The sequence below is a fragment of the Natrix helvetica genome (assembly GCF_964273705.1).
Source record: "Natrix helvetica genome assembly, chromosome: 6".
Lineage (NCBI taxonomy): Eukaryota > Metazoa > Chordata > Lepidosauria > Squamata > Natricidae > Natrix > Natrix helvetica.
In genome coordinates this window covers 83,800,981-83,821,041 of record NC_138553.1, presented here as the reverse complement: position 1 = coordinate 83,821,041, position 20,061 = coordinate 83,800,981, and the positions used below count along the sequence as shown (strand labels likewise).

The 20,061-nt window shown below is 42.9% G+C and overlaps 1 protein-coding gene across 6 annotated transcripts in view; it reads left to right on the top strand.

Annotated features, from left to right (window-relative positions):
- Positions 1–20,061, top strand: part of UPF2 (UPF2 regulator of nonsense mediated mRNA decay) — a gene marked incomplete at its 3' end in the record, with an annotated part of 47,987 nt that overhangs the window by 15,480 nt on the left and 12,446 nt on the right. For 2 of the 6 annotated variants that reach the window (XM_081957517.1, XM_081957518.1), the window contains exons 7-17: positions 1,531–1,593; positions 3,433–3,536; positions 5,223–5,308; positions 8,316–8,424; positions 10,714–10,827; positions 11,566–11,682; positions 13,705–13,890; positions 15,051–15,254; positions 16,064–16,339; positions 17,235–17,418; positions 19,911–20,050. In XM_081957517.1, the coding sequence (XP_081813643.1) occupies positions 1,531–1,593; positions 3,433–3,536; positions 5,223–5,308; positions 8,316–8,424; positions 10,714–10,827; positions 11,566–11,682; positions 13,705–13,890; positions 15,051–15,254; positions 16,064–16,339; positions 17,235–17,418; positions 19,911–20,050 (1,583 nt within the window). Of the gene's footprint in view, positions 1–1,530; positions 1,596–3,428; positions 3,537–5,222; positions 5,309–8,315; positions 8,425–10,713; positions 10,828–11,565; positions 11,683–13,704; positions 13,891–15,050; positions 15,255–16,063; positions 16,340–17,234; positions 17,419–19,910; positions 20,051–20,061 lie in introns of all 6 variants that reach the window. The other 4 variants (XM_081957516.1, XM_081957515.1, XM_081957519.1 and 1 more) reach the window with 2 other exon arrangements.

Sequence of the window (20,061 nt, the reverse complement as noted above, 5' to 3'; positions counted from 1 at the left end):
TTCATGTGGGAGTTTAATGATTGTATCATAGAACAGTAAATCGTTTTCCCATTGAGAATGATGGCCAATAATTGTTTCCAACCAATTTCAAGCATCAGGGAAAACAATTATTATTTGTTTGCTTGAATTGAAACAATAAGGGCAAACAAACATCACATTTTTCTGATAACTGTTTGCTCACACCCAATGGACTTCCGATGTCTGTATGTGTCACATCTAACACTTGCATGTTGGAGAAAGCAAATGTGACATTTTAGGCACAGCTCCCTATTCCATCAAATCCCTATTAACCTTTTTTTTAACCAAGAAACACGTCAGCCCTCGATGGGCCTAGTTGGAGGATTAGTAAATGTGGACTCACTCTCTAATCTGGCCTTAGTCCCATTCTTTTAAAAAAGGAGCAGGAAATGCATGGTCGCCTACCTCACAGGGTTGTTAGGATGAATGAGATGGCTTGTAAAGCACTTTGTGTGGTCAGAGGCGCCATCATGGGACGCATGTCTGCTTGTGAGAAAGATGAGTCATTTTATATGAACGTGAGAAGTATTGTTTTGTCCGTTTTTGCTTAGTGAATTTCCTTTGCTTTGGTAGACAACTTTTAAGTTGAACGATAAGAGTAGACCTTCCCCCTGTCCATGATGAGATCAATTATTCTAATTTGACAGTGAGGACAATTAATCAGTGGAACGGAAGTTGCCTCCAGAAGTTGTGGGTTTTCAGGAGGAGATTGGACAGCCATTTGTCTGAAATGGTATAGGGTTTCCTGCTTGAGCAGGGGGTTGGACTAGAAGACCTCCAAGGTCCCTTCCAACTCTGTTATTCAGTTATTCTATTAATTCCATTCTCGCATAAGATTTACTTTATAGATATGTGTTTTCTTTTACCTAGTTTATAATGGCATCCAATATACAGATTATAATTAATCCAGAGTCAAGTCATATACCCATACCTGTAGCAAACAAAACTCTGAGGCAGACAATTTCCTCAAATAATACGTTTATTGGATATGTCATATTGGCACAGGCTGGTGAAAACCGACTCTGAATATTCCCGCAGGTTTCACCTCATTAAAAGTAAAAGTTTTCCACTCTCTCAAAACAATCAAGTCACATGGTCCAATCACGATGCTGTCCAGTTGCTAGGTGACTCCAGTCCCCTCCTTCCGAGCACCTGCAGGAATGTCCTTGGTTCCCACGAGAAAGGACTTTGTTTTGGCTACGACAACCCAACTATCTCTAGCCCCCCCTCCCTGTCCCTCGTCTCCAGTGAGTCAGCGCTGAAGCCTCAAAATGGCCTCAGTCAGGCCAGCTTTAGAGCTGACAGGCATCCAATGTAAACGTTCTTCATGTCCCATCAAATAGCATTTAAAATAGTCACTGTACAATATTTGGAATAATAAGTAAGACAAGTCTTGAAGCATTAACGTGTACCGAAAGGCGAAGAGGCAATTAAGTATTAAGCTGTTCATAATAAAGGTCGTCTTCAGTGCAATGTGTAAAAAAAATATTTTTCTATTTTTAACACAATTAGGCAAGAAACAGGGAGCAGATAGCACCGGAGCTGAAACTAGTGACGGAAAGCAAGCTGCAAGAAGTGAGTTTTGAGGTGGTCCTAAGAGGAGAAGAAAGTATTTTGAAGTAGACAAGCTTATAAGGGGCAGGGACTAGATAGGAAATCCCAGGAAGCGATCCAATTAATCTGTAACCCCAAAAGTTGCAGGGATATATTTACCCAGTAGGGCTTTTCTAGGAACTCAAAGATAGAAGTCTTTAAGAAGATGTTGGGTAGCCATTTGTCTGGAACAGTATAGGGTTTCCTGCCTAGGCAGGGGGTTGGACTAGAAGACCTCCAAGGTCCCTTCCAACTCTACTATTGTATTGTAGGTGGTAGAGAGAAATAATGCAGGTTTCTTTGGTTTTGATGAATTTCAGTTCAGTGGTGAGCTTAAATTTTTAGTTTTCCTGGTTGAGAAGAACTTTTAAGTACATTTACTTTTAAGTGTATTTCTCTGAGCTAGCATTGTAACTAAATTAGAACACAACGCTAATCTAGCACATTAGCCAAATTGTAGGAAAAAATGTTCTTCCGTTTCAGGAACATTTTGCTCATCCACTAACTTCCTCTTGAAATCATCAGAAAATAATGAGAAACAAGTGATACTATCTGTATTTAACTTGTATTTAACTTTAACTTTTAATTGCAGTTGTTTAATTTGAGTTTTCATCTCTCCAGTCACTTCAGTCCAGTGCTCTTATGAAAATAGCTTCACCATTGTTTAGTCAAGGTAGACTGTACGAAGACAGGTAGCCCTCGAATTGCGTCCACAATTGAGCCCAAAATTTCTGTTGCTAAGTGAGACATTTATGAGAAGATCTTTTTGGGACCTTTCTTCCTTCCGTTGTTAAGTGAATCACTGCACTTGTTAAATGACTCAAGCTGTGAAGTGAATCCAGCTTCCCATTGACTTCATTTCTCAGAACATCCCAAATGCAGCTAGGTTTCCCCCCCCCCCATCAAGTGGTACCCATTTATCTACTCGCAGTATCGTGTGCTTTCAAACTGGGCAAGGGGCCAGGGAGCGAGCAGCAGGAGCTCAACCTGTCTTGCGGAGCCGGGCTCAAACCGCTGGAGTGCAGATCATTTCTGGCTGGCAGTTCCAGCGTTATGACGCCTGCCGTACCGCTGCTTCCTCTGTGTGGTTGGGAGTTATGCCAACCCCATTTCAAATTCAAAGATTTAGCAGGAGAAATCGTATGCAAAATATACAAAAAATATACACAAGGAAAAAGGGAGAAAATCCGAGGGGAATAACCACGGTGAAGCCAGCTTTAAGGGAAAAAATAATAATCATCATATTATTTATTTGACGTAGTCCTTCTGAAGTGCAAAGTGCTTTTACACTTCTTACCTTGCATTCCCTTGGAAAGGATCCTGGAGTTTGATGGAATGTGAGAATATTCTCCTTGGGGGGAACATCAACCAATGAATCAGGTTTAATAAGGAATCTACAAGTCCGTTTTACTTTCTAGATGGAAATGGATTCCTAAAATATTTATGCTCTATCCTTGATTTCTTCTTCGAGGGGAGAAAAAACAACAACAATCCAGAGTCACTTTGCCTTCAATTATCCTTTGAAGTTACATTCATATGTGTGTTTTGCCCTTTGTCTCTTCTTAGGGGTCGTTGCATTAATTCTCCATCCTCTTTTACTAATGTCACATTTGTTTTTTGTTTTTTTCCTTCCCTTGCTTTTAAGGCTGCGCCAGGTATTAACTGGTATTTCCCCCCCCCCCAGCTGAATTAAAAAAAAAACTCTGTTTCATTGCTTACAGGGATTACGTAGTTCTTGCAGAACTTATTTTTAAAATGTTACATTTTACTTGTTTATCTGTTTTTGGCTTATCTCTCTTTTTCTTTTAACTGTTGGTTTAGAACAAGAAGATGAAGAAACCAGCACAGGATCACACCTAAAACTTATAGTAGATGCTTTTCTTCAGCAGCTCCCGAATTGTGTAAATAGAGACCTCATAGACAAGGTAAAATCCCCATCTGATATTCTAATGGTTATTTCTGTAGAGTACCATTTTCTTGATGTAGGTAATCCTCAACGTACGACCACAATTGAGCCCAACATTTCTGCTGCTAAGTGAGACATTTGCTAAGTGAGTTTTGGCCCCATTTTACGATGTTTCTTACCACAGTTGTTAAGTGAATCCCTGCAGCTGTTAAACAAGTCACACAGTTGTTAAGTGAATCTAAGCTTTCCCATCGACTTGGCTAGTCAGAAGGTCAGCAAAGGGGATCACGTGACCCCGGGACCCTGTGGCCGTCATAAGTGTGAATCAGTTGCCAAGGTTCCGAATTTTGATCACATGGCCGCGAGGAGTCTGGAAGGGTCGTAAGTGTGAAAAATGGACGTAAGCCCCTTTTTTTCAGTGCTGGAGTGACTTCGAACGGTCGCTAAACGAACTGTTGTAAGTTGAGGACTCCCTGTATTGCATTCTCACCCCAAATGCAGGAAAAAACTTGGCAGCTTGCGAAAAGCTGTTCTGACAATGAGTTTAAATGGGTTTTCTGATCCACGCATGCAAAGGAAAGGCATGTTAAATTTGTTTGGATTATTAATAGCTGGGGGAAAAAAACACAGTGATTCACTTATGGATGGGAAGAACCTGCTCCAGTGGTGGCATACGGCCGGTATGGCCCGGTACGGCCCTACCGGTAGTAGCCAGGAGCAGCTGACAGCGTGCTGCAGGGGTCGGCAACCTTAAACACTCAAAGAGCCGTTTGGACCCGTTTCCCACAGAAAACAAAACACCGGGAGTCACAAAAACTCCTTCCCGTCCCTGGCTATTTCCTGAGCAGCCACAGAACCAGCATAGGTCAGGGGTGTCCAAACTTGGGAACTTTAAGACTTGTGGACTTCAACTCCCAGAATTCCCCAGCCAGCTGGCTGGGGAATTCTGGGAGTTGAAGTCCACAAGTCTTAAAGTTCCCAAGTTTGGACACCCCTGCTTTAATGGGAGTGATGTGGCAGGGACACAAGATGAGGGACGTGACATGCAACAGCTCAGTGGATGCCCAGTTAACAGGTGCTGAAATGACAGGCGCCCTTTAATATTATATTTACAAGCTGCTTAGAAGGTTTCCCTTTCATTTTTACTGCTTGCCCTGCCTCCTCACGCTTAGAGTTTGGACACCCCTGGCATAGGTAGTTGGATTAAACGTTCTGTTTCCTTCTGCAACTTTTCTTGGATTTATCCGTGGTTGGCTACTGGGGGTCGAAAAGCTCAATAAGTTGTGTGCTGACAGGTGTCGCACATTGGCGGTTGTGACGCATATTTTTAGCGACAGGGAGCTGCAGCAGAGGGATGAAAGAGCTGCATGTGGCTCCAGAGCCGCAGATTGCTGACCCCTGGCGTACTGGTACGGTGGCCAGTTTGGCCCACCTGTCCTCTACACCTCTTTTTAAAGCAACCGGCCAGTTGCGCACCTGCGCACCCTCCAACAAGCAGCTGGGTGTCGCAGGGGCAGTGGAGTGCGCGTGGGGACGCCCGGCCCCATGAGCAGCGTACCGGTAGCGACGGGGGAGGGGAGCCCACCGCCGACCTGCTCCTTTCCCAGCACATAACTGGAGTATGGGAGCCACTTGCCTGTCGTGAACTGGGTTTATGACTCGTTTGCTTTAGAGTCAGATTTCGAGCTTTCCGTTTCTCCCACAGGCAGCCATGGATTTCTGCATGAATATGAACACCAAGGCTAACCGAAGGAAATTGGTCCGAGCCCTTTTCATCGTGCCGCGGCAGAGGTAAACGCCGAATTTAAATGTTGCATTTAAAACTGAGTCTGAGATCTGAAGAGGTATAGAAATGAATTTGGGCTAGAGTGCACATTTTCCCCATAACCTCTCTTCGGATTTTTAAAATGCATTCAATGCGCAAACATGGGATTTATTTATTTGGTTCCTACACAGCCCATCCCCTATCTGATTCCGGGTGGTTTACACCCTCATCCTAAAACAGGGGTGTCCAAACTTGGGAACTTTAAGACTTGTGGACTTCAACTCCCAGAATTCCCCAGCTGGGGAATTCTGGGAGTTGAAGTCCACAAGTCTTAAAGTTCCCAAGTTTGGACACCCCTGTCCTAAAACCATGTGAATACACGACATAAAAGCACTATATAAATTAACCCCCCCAAAAAAAGTTTTGGGATTGTTGTTTGCGACAGGCTTACTTGCCTAAACCCTTGTTACAGATAAATTTGAAGCAGCCGTTAGATTGTTTAGATCCTGGACTATTGAAACTTAGTTCTGTAACTACTCCACTGAATGTCGCTCGGTTATTTTTCACTTGAAATGTGCGTGATCAAGATGGTAAGCTAAACGCATATAAGTACCACATCTGGGATGTTCTAAGTGAGGAAACTGCCATTAATTTTTAAGGAAGATTTTGCTCAGCCTCAGTTTTGCATTTTTACAATTGCTCCACACCTACACACACCTTTTCTCCAAATATATTTTTCCTTAAGGTCTTATTATCCACAGTATTAATATCCATGATCATACCATCAGGATTGCCACAGATAACAAGGGCTTCCCCCATACAGGTAGTCCTCGACTTACAACGGTTCATTTAGTGATCGCTCAATGTTACAACAGCACTGGAAAAAGTGACTTATGATCGTTTTTCACACTTACGACCGTTGCAGCATCCCTGTGGTTGGGTGATTTACATTCAGATGCTTGGCAACCGACTCACATTTATGACGGTTGCAGTGTCCCAGGGTCACGTGATCCCCTTTACGACCTCCTGACCAGCAAAGTAAAGGGGGAAGGCCAATTCGCTTTGCAACCGTGCCTCTAACTTCACGACTGCAGTGATTCACTTAACGACTGTGGTGAGAAAAGTGGTAAAATGGGGCAAACCTCGCTTGACCAATTTCTCACTTAGAAACATGGGTTTTGGGCTCAATTGTGGCCATAAGTTGAGGACTACCAATGCAGCTATTAGCCTCAAGAGTGTCTGCCTGATTTTGCTTGGAATTGGAAGCTAAATCAGATCAAACTTTATTAAACCGGTTTCGTTGTATTTAAGTACAATGACAATAAAGATTATACATTAGCGCTCATGTGAGAGAGACCATCGTAAAATTCCAGGTATGAGAATAAATTACAAATTAAGAACCTTCCCAGAAAATTGGCAAACCATTTCCATATAGTTTCCAAGCAAAATAACTGGTTGTGTTACTGAAATCATCTCAAGGCAAAAGAGCCTTTGTTTTTTTTAATATATCTAGTAACACTTTCCATATGAGTTTAATAGTTTTGAAGTATTTTCAAATTCTTAGTGAAATCTTTGGAGTAACTCATTGGAAGTTCTGGGCAGTCTGTAACATAGCTCTTGTCCAAGCATTAATCTCATTTTTGTGGTGGTTTTGATTATATTTTCTTACATTAGTCCTTGGTGTTAGGCCATAAGAAAAAAATAATATGGTTAATTCATTCTTAATACAAGACTAATTCAGATTTTCGCCATGATGGCAAGAGCCAACGTAATGTCTAATTTTTTGACAGGAAAAACTCATATTTCAGTCTTTTCTCAGCCATGGAAATACATTAAGTGGCTTTGAGTCAAATTTGTTTCTCAGCCTTAAAATTACTTCCAATGGTTCTTATGGGGGATAAAATTGGAGGTGCGTTATGCATGTTGCCTTGAATTTCTTTGGAGAAAAGGTGAGATAATCCAGTAATGATTATTTCATGAAAGAAGTGGAAACTTTTAATGTTAAATAGAGCCATTTTGGCACAGTGGTTAGAATGCAACATTTGCAGGCTAATTGTGCTGACTGCCAGCAGTTCAATCCTGACCAGCTCGAGGTTGACTCAGCCTTCCATCCTTCTGAGGTTGGTAAAATGAGGACCCAGATTGTTGGGAGCAGTAGGCTGACTCTGTAAACCGCTTTGAGAAGGCTGTAGAGCGGTATATAAGAACTATTGTTATCAAATAAGAGGCATTTATAAGTCCCCTCCCTCCCTCCCTCTCTTATTCCCTTTCTCACTCCCTTTCCTGATGGCTCAGTGGTTAAAATGCAGTGTTGCAGGCTAAGTCTGCCCACTGCCAGCAATTCGATCCTGACTGGCTCGAGGTTGACTCAGTTTTTCGTCCTTCCGAGCTCGATAAAGTGAGGACCCAGATTGTTGGGGGCAATAGGCTGACTCTAAACTGCTTAGAGAGGGCTGGAAAGCAGTTGAAGTGGTATATAAGTCTAAGTGCTGTTGCATAATACTAAAAATGCAATGGTTGCACTTTTGTCATAACTTCCCAGTAATATTTATAATTATATAATAGGTTCCCTAATATTACTGTTATAATTAATATATAATACAGTTTATGTAGTAACCGGTCAGTCCAGAGGAGATCAACCCTGACTGCTCTTTAGAAGGCCAGATCCTGAAGAGGAAACTCAAATCCTTTGGCCACCTAATGAGAAGGAAGAAGGACTCCCTTGAGAAGATCCTCATGCTGGGAACGATGGAGGGCAAAAGAAGAAGAAGGGGATGGCAGAGGGATGGAGTCACCAAAGCAGCCGGCGTGAGCTTAAATGGACTCCAGAGGATGGTAGAGGACAGGGAGGCCTGGAGGAACGTGGTCCATGGGGTTGCGATGGGTTGGACACGACTTTGCAACCAACAACAACAATATGTAGTAACAGTGTAGTACTTACATTGCAAACATCTGAAAATTAGTTTAAAAAACAGGAATCCCTAAATGTTCTTTGAAATAGTACTTTACCCATGGATTATCCTTTACTTGCAGGCTGGATTTGCTGCCTTTCTATGCACGGCTAGTTGGTACGTTGCACCCCTGTATGTCCGACGTAGCAGAAGACCTCTGTTCCATGCTGAAGGGGGACTTCAGATTTCATGTATGTTTCCATTGGTTTTCCATCAGATTGAGTTGCCCACATTTCAAAATGCCTGGCATAATAACAGGGAAACTCGCAGTAAAAGGCCGGGGCTCTAACAGATGGAAGTTTTTTTTTTACATTTCATAAATTAGAATGCAAAGTATTATTACATAATCTTAAAGTTTGACCGTGTACATATTCATGAAGAGGCTTATTTCTGACTCTTTTGCCTGAAAGAACTTGTTTGAAAATACTGATTTTCCGAGCATTCCAAATCTCGCTGCCACATGGCAACGTTGCTTAAATTGCAGACGGCAAGAACAGCAATTGGAAAACTGCAAAGATCTCTTTGGGGTTTGTCCTAAGCAGAGTTGGCAGCCGGTTTACATTTTTAGATACTTGCTTTTTCATCATGGTCATTGGACTCGGAGATAAAAGACTCAAATAGCAACTGCTTTTTAAATTTTGGAATCTTCTTAAGTATTTTCTTGAATGGTGCCCAGAAATGGAGGCTGGGAATATCCAACCACTATTCCAAAATATACCATATTTTTTGGAGTATAAGGTGCTCCAAAGTATAAGATGCACTTAGCTTTTTGGCAGGAAAACAAGAACAAAAATCTGCCTCTGCCTCCTAGCAATTTGCTTCCTTGCAGCAAACAGCCTGTTTCAGCTTCACCACAGCCTGATTAGCACAAGCAGCTGACTGTTGGTTGGATCAGCCTCCCAACCATCAGCTGTTTCAGGCTGCAGGGATTGCCATAGCCTATCGCCATCTCTGCATGCCCCATTTTCTGCCCATTTCGGGCGGTGGAATCGGAATGGCCGGAAAATGAGGCGTGCAGAGGCCAAAAATGGTTTGTGGAGGCGGCAATAGACAATGGGAATCTCTGCAGCCTGAAACAGCTGATGGTTGGGAGGCTGATCCAACCGACAATCAGCTGCTTGTGCTAATCAGGCTGTGCTGAAGCTGAAACTGAAACAGGCTGTTTGCTGCAAGGAGGCAAATTGCTGGGAGGCAGAGGCCATAGGATGGGGGCCAGCAGGTGGGTGGGGCTGCATTCGGTGTATAAGACAAACCCAAATTTTCGTCCTCTTTTAAGGGGGAAAAAGTGTGTCTTATACTCTGAAAAATATAGTAATCATCAGTTGACTTGTGAATTCCTTTCCTTTGTCTGTTGTAGGTCAGATGCAGAACTGAACTATAAACAACTTTGATCGTTAATTAAAACCAGAATTCTTTAAAATAAGTCGTTTTGCCTGCCATATATTATATACTTCAAAAACATTTATTGATTAACTACCAATTTATATAACAATTATATAAATTATATACTAGTCATCTAGGAAATGTATTGGAAACAGAAAAATAAAGCAGTTTCAATTGCAGGTTTTCACTTATGAAGGAGTAATGAATTTTGTCATTAAACGTCTGACGTATTTTTTCTAAAGATAAAGTTGCTGGCTTTCTTTGTGGGTGCAACTAATTTCTTTGACCCCAAGGGTTATTTTACGCCTGGTTTTAAGTGGCAGCTCAATACAATTTAAATTATTTATTGTTTCTGCATTAATTTTAATGTGCCTACTCTCTTTTATGGAGATTCTTGGTCGTCCAGGTGATGGTTCCCCAAAGCTACTTTTTCCGGAGGCAACTGGACTTCCTGGTTTTTCTTTGAAAATGTTTTGCTTCTTATCCAAGAAGCTTCTTTAGCTCTGACTGAACCAGCCAGCCAGAGTTGAAGAAGCTTCTTGGGTGAGAAGTGAAACATTTCTGAAGAAAAACCAGAAAGTCCAGTTGCCCCTGGAAAAAACACCTTTGGGACAATAAAACTTTTGTTAAATTGCAAGGTGCATTTAAAGATGAATCTCTCTGAACAGCTCTTTTTGTATCTTTTAAATATTATTTAGATGGTAGTACCAGGGAACTAACTTTATATGAACCTGAACGGAGAGACAGAAACATTTTGCTGCTTATAGTTCTGATCCTCCATTGTGAAGTCACTCCTCACTTCAAAGTCCGTTCTTGCCACCAGCAGTTGTGAATTCTCCAACACTGGAAGTTTTTAGGAAGAGATTGGACAGCCATTTGTCTGAAGTGGTATAGGGTCTCCAGCCTGAGCAGGGGGTTGGACTAGGAGACCTCCAAGGTCCCTTCCAACTCTGTGATTCTAATCTATTATATTCTAAACCTCTATGCTTACATTTAGTGTATTCCAAATCAGCGGACTGAACTTGTAGCTGTCTAATGTGTAACGAAATGTACATTTGTCACATCTGGATAAAATAAACCATCGTCCTTGTCTTCAGGTGAGAAAGAAGGACCAGATCAACATCGAGACAAAGAACAAAACCGTGAGGTTCATTGGAGAGCTAACAAAGTTTAAGATGTTCTCCAAAAGTGACACGCTGCATTGTTTAAAGGTTAGTGTCAGTTGACCGGATCCTGTCCCTTCCTTACGTATGACTAACTGGAGGGGGTTATGCTTCAAAATGATGTTATAAAAAGGGATGTGCATAATTAGAATTATCTATAATGATGCTTTTGTCAGGGTTCCAAATAGCATCCAAAATTAAAGAGTCCAAGGCAAAGTATTGTTCAAAGTTCCAATTTATGAAGACAGCCATGTTGGCACATCTGGGAAAACCGGAATCTGAAAGCTTTTCCCCACCCAGTTGAAAGTTCAAGATCTTGCCCCCCACACCCACAGGTCCATCCCACGGTCCAATCTCCCACTGCCATGCAGGCAGTTCCATCCATCCAGTTCTGGCCAGGTGCAGAGATGCAGAGACAAAGGATGACCTTGGCTTTCTAGAAAGAATGTTGTTATGGCTACGTGGCATCTAACTCCGTACAATGCCCCCTCCAATTTTCCCACCGTAGAAAAGGCATAGTAGAATAATAGAAAGTGTGGCAGGCCAAAGATCCAAAAGAAAAGATGGCTGCAGGCCTGACAGCTTTATCATTTAAACATTTCTGGTTTTTTTTTTAAAGGTTAACGTTACAGATGGAATAGGATATGCAAACCCATTGCACCACCAGGGATTTGCTTGTCTCCCAAAATAAGCTTTCCTGAGAAATACAGTGTATGAAGTATGCTGACACATGAATGTTTCATCACGCAATCCCTTTAAACTTAAAAGCATGCTACTTTTTCACAGATGCTCCTGTCCGACTTCTCCCATCACCATATCGAGATGGCCTGCACTTTGTTAGAGACCTGTGGTAGATTCCTCTTCAGGTCTCCAGACTCCCATTTGAGGACCAGCGTCCTTTTGGTAAGGATTATATGATATATAGCTTTCTTCTAATGGTAAATTTTCTTTCTTTCTTTCTTTCTTTCTTTCTTTCTTTCTTTCTTTCTTTCTTTCTTTCTTTCTTTCTTTCTTTTTTCTTCCTTCCTTCCTTTGTTGCTTTCTTTCTCCTATTATGGGTCATTCTAGTAAGTACAGAAGCTAATTCTAGGGCTAGAGTGAAATATTATGATTGGGTACCTGACTATAGGTATATTTCGAGGGCACGTGAAATAAATAACCTTGGAAGAAAATTGCAGAACATCTGTTCTTCCTATGTTATCAGCCCTCTGGCTGAGTTCATAAGAGTGGCACTTTTATTGACAGTTGGCAGGATGCAGGTTGTTGTTGATAGTTGCTTGTCCGACCCATCATGACCCCATGGACAACATTCCTCCAGGCCTTCCTATCCTCTACCATCCTCTGGAGCCCATTGAAGCTCATGCTGGCTGCTTCAGGACTCCATCCAGCCCCCTCCTTCTCTGCCGTCCCCTTCTTCTTTTGCCTTCCATCTTTCCCAGCATGAGGCTCTTCTCCAGGGAGTCCTTCTTCCTTCTCATTAGGTGGCCAAAGTACTTGAGTTTCCTCTTCAGGATCTGGCCTTCTAAAGAGCAGTCAGGGTTGATCTCCTCCAGGACTGACCGGTTGGATGGCCTTGCAGTCCAAGGGACTCAATGCAGGAGTCTTCTTCTCCAGCACCAGAGTTGAAAGGATGCAGGTTAAAAATCCAATTTTTCACTTGCTAAGTTGGGTCCCATGGGCCACACCATGGCAAGCCCACCCTGCCCTCCACTGTCTTTGGGAGTTTGCCCAAATTCATGCTCATTGCATTAATGTTCCTATCTAACCATCTCCGCCTCTGCCATCCCCTCCTCCTTTGGCCTTCCATCTTTCCCTGCATGGAGAGAACTTTCCATCTCTTCTCATTAGGTGGCCAAAGTATTTGAGCTTCAACTTCAGAATGAAGTAGTAAATTAATGAGGGGGGTGCGATGACTCAGCAATTAAAGATGCTGAGCTTGTCAGCTGGAAAACTGATAATTCTGTGTTTGAGTGCCGCGTGAAAGGTGAGTTCCCATTCCTTGCCTCAGCTCCTGGCCACCAAGCAGTTTAAAAGCGTGCAAGTGCAAATAGATAAATAGGTACCCCTTTGGTGGGAAGGTAACAGCATTCTGTGCACCTTTGGCATATAGCCATGCTGGACACATGACCACGGAAAATGTCTTCTGACAACGCTGGCTCCTTCGGCCAAGGAACTGCGGTCAGCATCGCGCCCTAGAGTCAGACCCAACTAGACGGGGAAACTTTTATCTTTACCTCAGTAAATCGTTAATCTGTATTTGCCTTGGTTTAGAGAGAAGGGTCCCCGGGGCTTATCAAAACCGGGGTCTAATTAAAAATTATTTCCCATATTTTTCGGAGTATAAGACATACCAAGATTTTGAAGAGGTAAATTTTTAAAAAATGTTTTTGCACTCTGCAGGCCTCCCAAATCCTCTGCACGCCTCAATTTTTTGTGAAAAGTGGGGCGTGCAGAGAGTTTGAGAAGCCTGCAAAATGCTTCTGGGGGCTGGGTGGGAGGCAAAAACAAGCAAAAAAATGGGCCGTTTTTCATAAAAACAGGCCTTCTTTTTAGCCAAAAAAAAAGGGTCATGTAGGCTTGTAGAATGGTCCTCGGGGCTGGGAAGAGGGGGCAAAAACGAGTAAAAGGTGGTCCGTTTTTTGCTCATTTCTGCCCTCCCCAGCCCCCAGGAGCTCTCTGGGAGCCACCTAAAGACTATGCACACCCATTTTTGCAAAGGAGGCAGGGTTTCGGGAGGCCAAAAATGCTGTATTCAGTGTATAGGATGCACTCAGATTTTCATCCTCTTTTGTGAGGGAAAAAGGTGCGTCTTATACTCTGAAAAATACGGTATGTATCAAATTTGGAAACCCACCTGCCTCACGCGCAGAGCGTCACAAAAAGCATACCTTTCCTGCCCTGAATGTTGTCGCCCCTTGTTTCCAGGAGCAAATGATGCGGAAGAAACAAGCGATGCACCTTGACGCGCGCTACGTCACGATGGTGGAGAACGCCTACTACTATTGTAACCCTCCCCTAGCGGAGAAAACGGTGAAAAAGAAACGCCCTCCCCTCCAGGAATACATTCGGAAACTGCTGTATAAGGATCTGTCCAAAGTCACCACAGAAAAGGTTCCTTGTTTTTCTTCCTCTGTAGCCCAGGATCTATGCGGAGAGAGATTATCCCTAATTCGAATGGAATGGAATTGGGGTGGATGAAATTGGCCGATTAAACGGATTAACATTTTTACGTCTCCCTGTTTTGCGATCCTTAAGGGGCGTTGGCCCGTTCTGTAAACGGAGAACCAAGTTGGGAACCAGATATTTTAAAATTCCACCAGGGCGGGCCTAAACGTTGCGCTTAAAATGATGATGTGGAATCAATGTTTGGTTCAGAGATCAAATAATGTTTCTCAGGTCTCTTATAGACAATTAAGTTCTCCTGCATAGTTTCTCTGCAGTAACTTTAATGTGTATATTCTCCAGAACAACATAGTTTATTCAATAAATAATTTAAACCAGAGGTCTTCAAACTTGCCAACTTTAAATCCAATAAAACAAACAAACAAACAAACAAACTTTAAGACTTGTGGATTTCAACTCCCAGAATTCTCCAGCCAGCTCTGCTCTTTTGTTGAAGGGCAAAACTTTGGGAAAACTACACTATATGTTATTTTTATACGTAAGTAGCTGATAGCCTGGCATTGCCCGGGTATTTATTTATAGGGGGGGAAATGTCCGGACCAAACGTAATTTCTAATGTTGGATTTTCCCCCTTACCAGTGGGAGCCCCCTTGTGGAGTACTGTGAAGCCGTCACCATGGCAACTCCACTGCGCTGTACAGTAGAAGCCATTTTACGGCTGTACAGTAGAAGCCATTTAAAGGCACAACAGGCTGTATCTTAACAGAACATAAACCTCGTGGGGTTTTAGTGATATCTTACCCCCAGAATACTTTTTTCCAGAGAGTTAAGTCATCTGCGTACCAGGTTTGGTTGAAATTGCTCGAGACATTCCAGAGTTACGCTGGAACACACGCACGCACACACACGCACCCACTACCACCACCACCATTTTTATATACGTAGCTTAAGTAAAACATAAATAATGTCAGTTTATTCAGTCATGTGATTGCACGGCTTATTTTAGTTGGGTTTAATTGATGACTCAGAAATCCAGTGAAATTAAAGTGTTACTCTTAACCAACTAAATGTATGTATCTATTTTTTTTTAATAACCCCCCCCCCCCAAACTCTTGAGTTATTTAAGGTTCTTCACGTTTTTTGCTCAGGTGCTGAGACAAATGCGCAAACTGCCTTGGCATGACCACGAAGTGAAAGATTACGTGATATGCTGCATGATCAACATTTGGAATGTGAAATATAATAGCATTCATTGTGTAGCCAATCTTCTGGCAGGGCTGGTCCTTTACCAAGAGGATGTTGGCATTCACGTGGTGGACGGAGTTCTAGAGGATATTCGATTAGGGATGGAGGTAAAGTACTTTAAAAAGTTGCTCCGGCTCTAAAAAATGAAGCCGAAGTATATTTAAATTACATTTTCTTGTGGTTTTATGGCCCCATCGTTGATGATGATGTATCAACGCTTTACAGAAGGAGAAATTTCCAACTTGGATCTAAATAGTTGCATTCTTGGTGTTGTAGCATCCTAGCCAAGTTTTTTGTCTCTAGTGCTGAAACATAGTTTTCTGCAATGTGAATAAACAGGAAATCAGAAAAAGCTTTGATCTTGCATTCTCTCCGATGGCTCCCATATGTTAAGGGAGAAAGAAAACATGTTTTATGTCACCTATTGTGATTTTATTTAATGGAGGTCCTCATTTGGAAGTTTGCAGTGGGAGCCATTGCTTATAAACATATTCCAAACAGTCCAGTTACATATAAACACGGAGGTATTTGAACAGACAGCAAACCCCACTTCCTTCTACCACTGATGATGTTCCCTAGTTGGGCCATGAAATGTCTGCAAGAAAATATCCAAGCTCAGAGAGCCTCAAGGACCCCACAGTCCTCCCTTCTCCTCTCTCCCTCCTCCTCCTCCTCTTCCTCCTCCTCCTCCCCTCCCTCCCTCCTCTTCCTCCTTCCCGCAAGCCTCACTATCTTCAAACACTGATGGATATTAACCTACTTGTGGAATATCACATCTCCAAAAAAAAAACCTAAGCTCGGAGAACACCTAGGAAACCCCCCCCCCCCCATTTCCACCCTGAGCTACAAATAACTCTCTTCTCTCGGAAGGAGAGAACGCTAACTTTGCAGCTTCTTTCTTTTTCTTCCTTTGAAGGTTAATCAGCCCAAATTTAACCAGAGGAGGATCAGCAGTGCAAAGTTCCTCGGCGAGCTGTACAACTACAGAATGGTCGAATCGGCGGTAATCTTTCGGACTCTGTACTCATTCACGTTGTTTGGGGTAAACTCCGATGGCACGTCGAGTCTCCTGGACCCACCTGAACATCTTTTCCGAATTAGACTGGTCTGCACCATCCTGGACACCTGCGGGCAGTACTTCGACAGGGGATCCAGCAAGAGAAAGCTGGACTGCTTCTTGGTCTACTTTCAGGTGAGGGTAACCCTCCGACCTCGCGATTTGCTTTACAAGCCACCTGTTATGCTGTCTCCCACACTAAATAACACTGTCAAAAATGGCCCAGATAAGAATTGCATCATTAAGGGGTTTCATTGAGGGCCGCATCACGGTTGTGTTTGACCTCGGAGGGACAGGGCAGGCGTGTCCAGCTCGATGTCACTCATGTCAGGGGTGCCAGTGGTGGCCCGAGCACTCTGCCAGAGAAAACAGGCTCCCGAGCTCCGTTTTCGGCTGCGACGGCCTCCTGCAATTCTCTGCCAGTGAAGACGGAGCTATTGAGTGATGGATCCTCCAGTGATGGAGCACCCACATCTTCTGGAGACAAGCTGTTCCACTGATTAATTATATTAAACAATCTAACTACTTATATTGTTTGCTTACTTAAAAAAATGTAAGTTTAGAAGATGGGGAAGAAAGATCTTCAGAGTTTAGGATTGCCCATCTGTTTCTGAAGAGTAGAACTGCTGTTGCTCTAACAGAAAAACAGAGTTGGAAAGGACCTTGGAGGTCTTCTAGTCCTGCCCCATGCTCAAGCAGGAGACCCATTCCAGACAAATGACTGTCCAATCTTTTCTTGAAAGTCTCCAGTGATGGAGCACCCACAACTTCTGGAGGCGAGTGGTTCCACTGTACATTGTACTCACCGTCAGAATCAGAAAGGGGAGTAAAAATATTTTGCACAGTTCTCGCTCTTAAACAACCACTGATAAATTTGAGGCGACCCATTGTTTCATACAAGACTTTTCAAACATTAACTTGCTCGCTGAAACAAATTCCTGACTGATTCAACGAACTGGAGAAGCTGGGTGTTTACCGTGTGGTGATATTTTTTGTTCTTGTGCATGTTGTGTGTTGTTTTCCCCCCCAGAGGTATGTTTGGTGGAAGAAAAGCCTGGATGTATGGACAAAAGATCACCTCTTCCCTATAGACATAGACTATATGATCAGCGATACGTTAGAACTCCTGAGACCGAAAATAAAACTCTGCAATTCTCTGGAAGAATCCTTGAGGCAGGTACAAGAACTGGAAAGGGAATTCTTAATCAAACTAGGTAAGACTGCCACATCGAGGCCAGAGGGAGCTGAAATTCCCACTTTGATAATATAGTTGATACCTTGATAGCACTGTTTATAATTTTGAGATGTCTTTGGGTAAGTGGGTATGAATTTTCCTTAAGGAAATAAGGGGGGGACGGGAGGAAGTGCTTAATTGAAGCTAAAATAAGCTGCTGCAAAACTACCATGGATCTGGCAATGTACCAGTTTAATAAATAATGGCCCTCAATCCAATTTCCTCTTCATCATCATCATCATCATACAGTACAACAGGTCAATTAATCTGTCAATCTTCCAAGAAATATGTCCCAATCAAAACGTTTATACATTCCGCCGTCCCATTGGTACTCGGATGAAAAGCTGAACTTAAGCCCTGTGATGACCCAATCAATTTAATGAACTCCCTCCAGAACCTTGTAGTGAATTGGACCTCCCTATCGGATATAATCCTGCGGGATACTCCATGCACCCTATATATATGTTTAATAAGCGGTTTAGCGAGTCTCTTGGCTGAAGAGAGCCCTGAACAAGCAATGAAATGGGCTTGCTTGGAGAACAAATCAACCATGTTCCCTCCACTCTCTGGAAGCTCCACTATAAAATCCATGCCTGTTGTGGCCCAGCAGGATCCGGTTGAGCTGCTGATGGACTCAGATAGCGAGGAACCATATGAGTCTGCCCTGGACGATGTGGAGGACCCTGTGCGGGGTTTAGATTCAGAGCAGGGACCAGAGAGGCTGGTTGGCCACCAGAAGGCGCCTGAGGCATGGAGCAGTGGGGAGGATCAAAGGCAGTTGTGGATTGGCCCCTCCCAAGAGAGCTTATAGGTGAGGCGTTGGGAGGGGACATTTGCAGGAAACAACCGTTCGAATTAGTAGTGAAGAAAATCTATCTGTGTATTCTAGCCGTGTCTGCTCGTTTGGACTATCTGCGTTGCTTCATTTGGATTATCTGGGTTGCTCTATTGAACGTGAGTTGTCTGGGCCCTCAGCCAAAGGATTCCTTATCTCAGTAATTAAACAGTGGCAAACAGCCAAGCCTGAGTTCTGGCTTATTCACAGGCGTGGGGTGTGTGTGTGTCAGAACACATACCTATCTCTTTCCAAGGTCATGGCAATTCCGCCACCAGCTGGAAGAGTCCTTGGGGTTTCCCTGGTCTTGTTTTCATCGTGACTATTCAAAGTTGAGACGATACTAAAAAAAATGAGACTCCCCCCGCCCCCCCCCCCTTACGAGTGTTGCAGGCCCATTGATCCTGTGGTCAAATTTCAGACACTTTTCAATTGACTCCTATTTATGACCATCGCAGTGTCTCGGGGTCACGTGATCCACTTTTGTGACCTTCTTGACAATGGGGAAGCCAGATTTGCTTAACAACCACGTTACTAGCATTCACCACTTCTGGTGGCAAGCTGTTCCACTGGTTAATTGTTCTCACTGTCAGGAAGTTTCTCCTTAGTTCCAGGTTGCTTCTCTCCTTGATTAGTTTCCATCCGGTGTTTCTTGTCCTGCCCTCAGGTGCATAATTTGAGTAACCAGAAGGCAAATTGTGGCTGTAGATAAAAAAAACAAATCCCCAGTGATAACATTTCCTTTGTTGTTGTTACTTTGTTCTTGCTGTTATTCATTTGCCCTCTTCAAACAGACACACACGACTTCATCCTATGCAGCTTGGTGTAGCTCTGGGTACATGTCAACTTCCTTGTAACTAAGCCAGATAATAATTTTAGGATTTCTCTCCCCCCGCCCCCAAATCCCTGCCTTCATCATTGTTTCTTGTTCTTACAACTGGAGGCAAAGACTTTTCTTAGCCTCCAGAGACTAAGGACAGGCAACTAGAAAAAAAAATCACAAACAACTGCAGTGAGACTATTAATACGCTCAAAAGTTGTGGGTTTGACACAAAACACCATGGAGGAATGATGGAATTTACAGAGAGGGTTAAATTAAATTCTTTTTTTCCCCTGGAGCTTAAAAAAAGCTACATTTATGGCTATCTGAAAACCTACTATAGACTTTTTGCGTCAAATGGAAAAAGTGCACTTAGGATTTGTGATTTTGATTCTGGGGTTAAAAACCTCTGGGTAAAAAAGTGAACTTTTTTGTAATCATAGCGTAAGAAATTATTTTGTAATTGTACTTAATGCTTACTGCAAAGTAAATTGGAAACTTTTTCTTTCTTTTCTTCTTTACTTCCTCCCTCCCCTCTCTCCCTCTTTATTTCTTCCTTCCTTCCTTTCTCCTGTGCTTTCTCTCTCTCCTTCCTTCCTTCCTTCCTTCCTTCCTTCCTTCCTTCTTTCCTTTCTTCTTTCATTGTCCCTCCCTCTCTTTCTTTCCTTTCATTGTCCCTCCCTGTCTTCCTCTCTTTCTTTCTTCCTCCCTCCCTCTCTTTATTGGTCTGTGTTTCATTTTTCTACTCTTTGTAAAACTTTTAATTACCCCCCCCCCCACACACACATATTTGTTTGTTCTTCCTTTCCCACCTAAGGTCTTATGAATGACAAAGATTCTAAGGATTCTATGACTGAAGGAGAGAACCTGGAGGAGGATGAGGACGAAGAGGAAGGTGGGGTAGAGATCGAAGAACAATCTGGAAACGAAAGCGAAATAAACGAGCCAGAGGAGGAGGTGATGCTCTC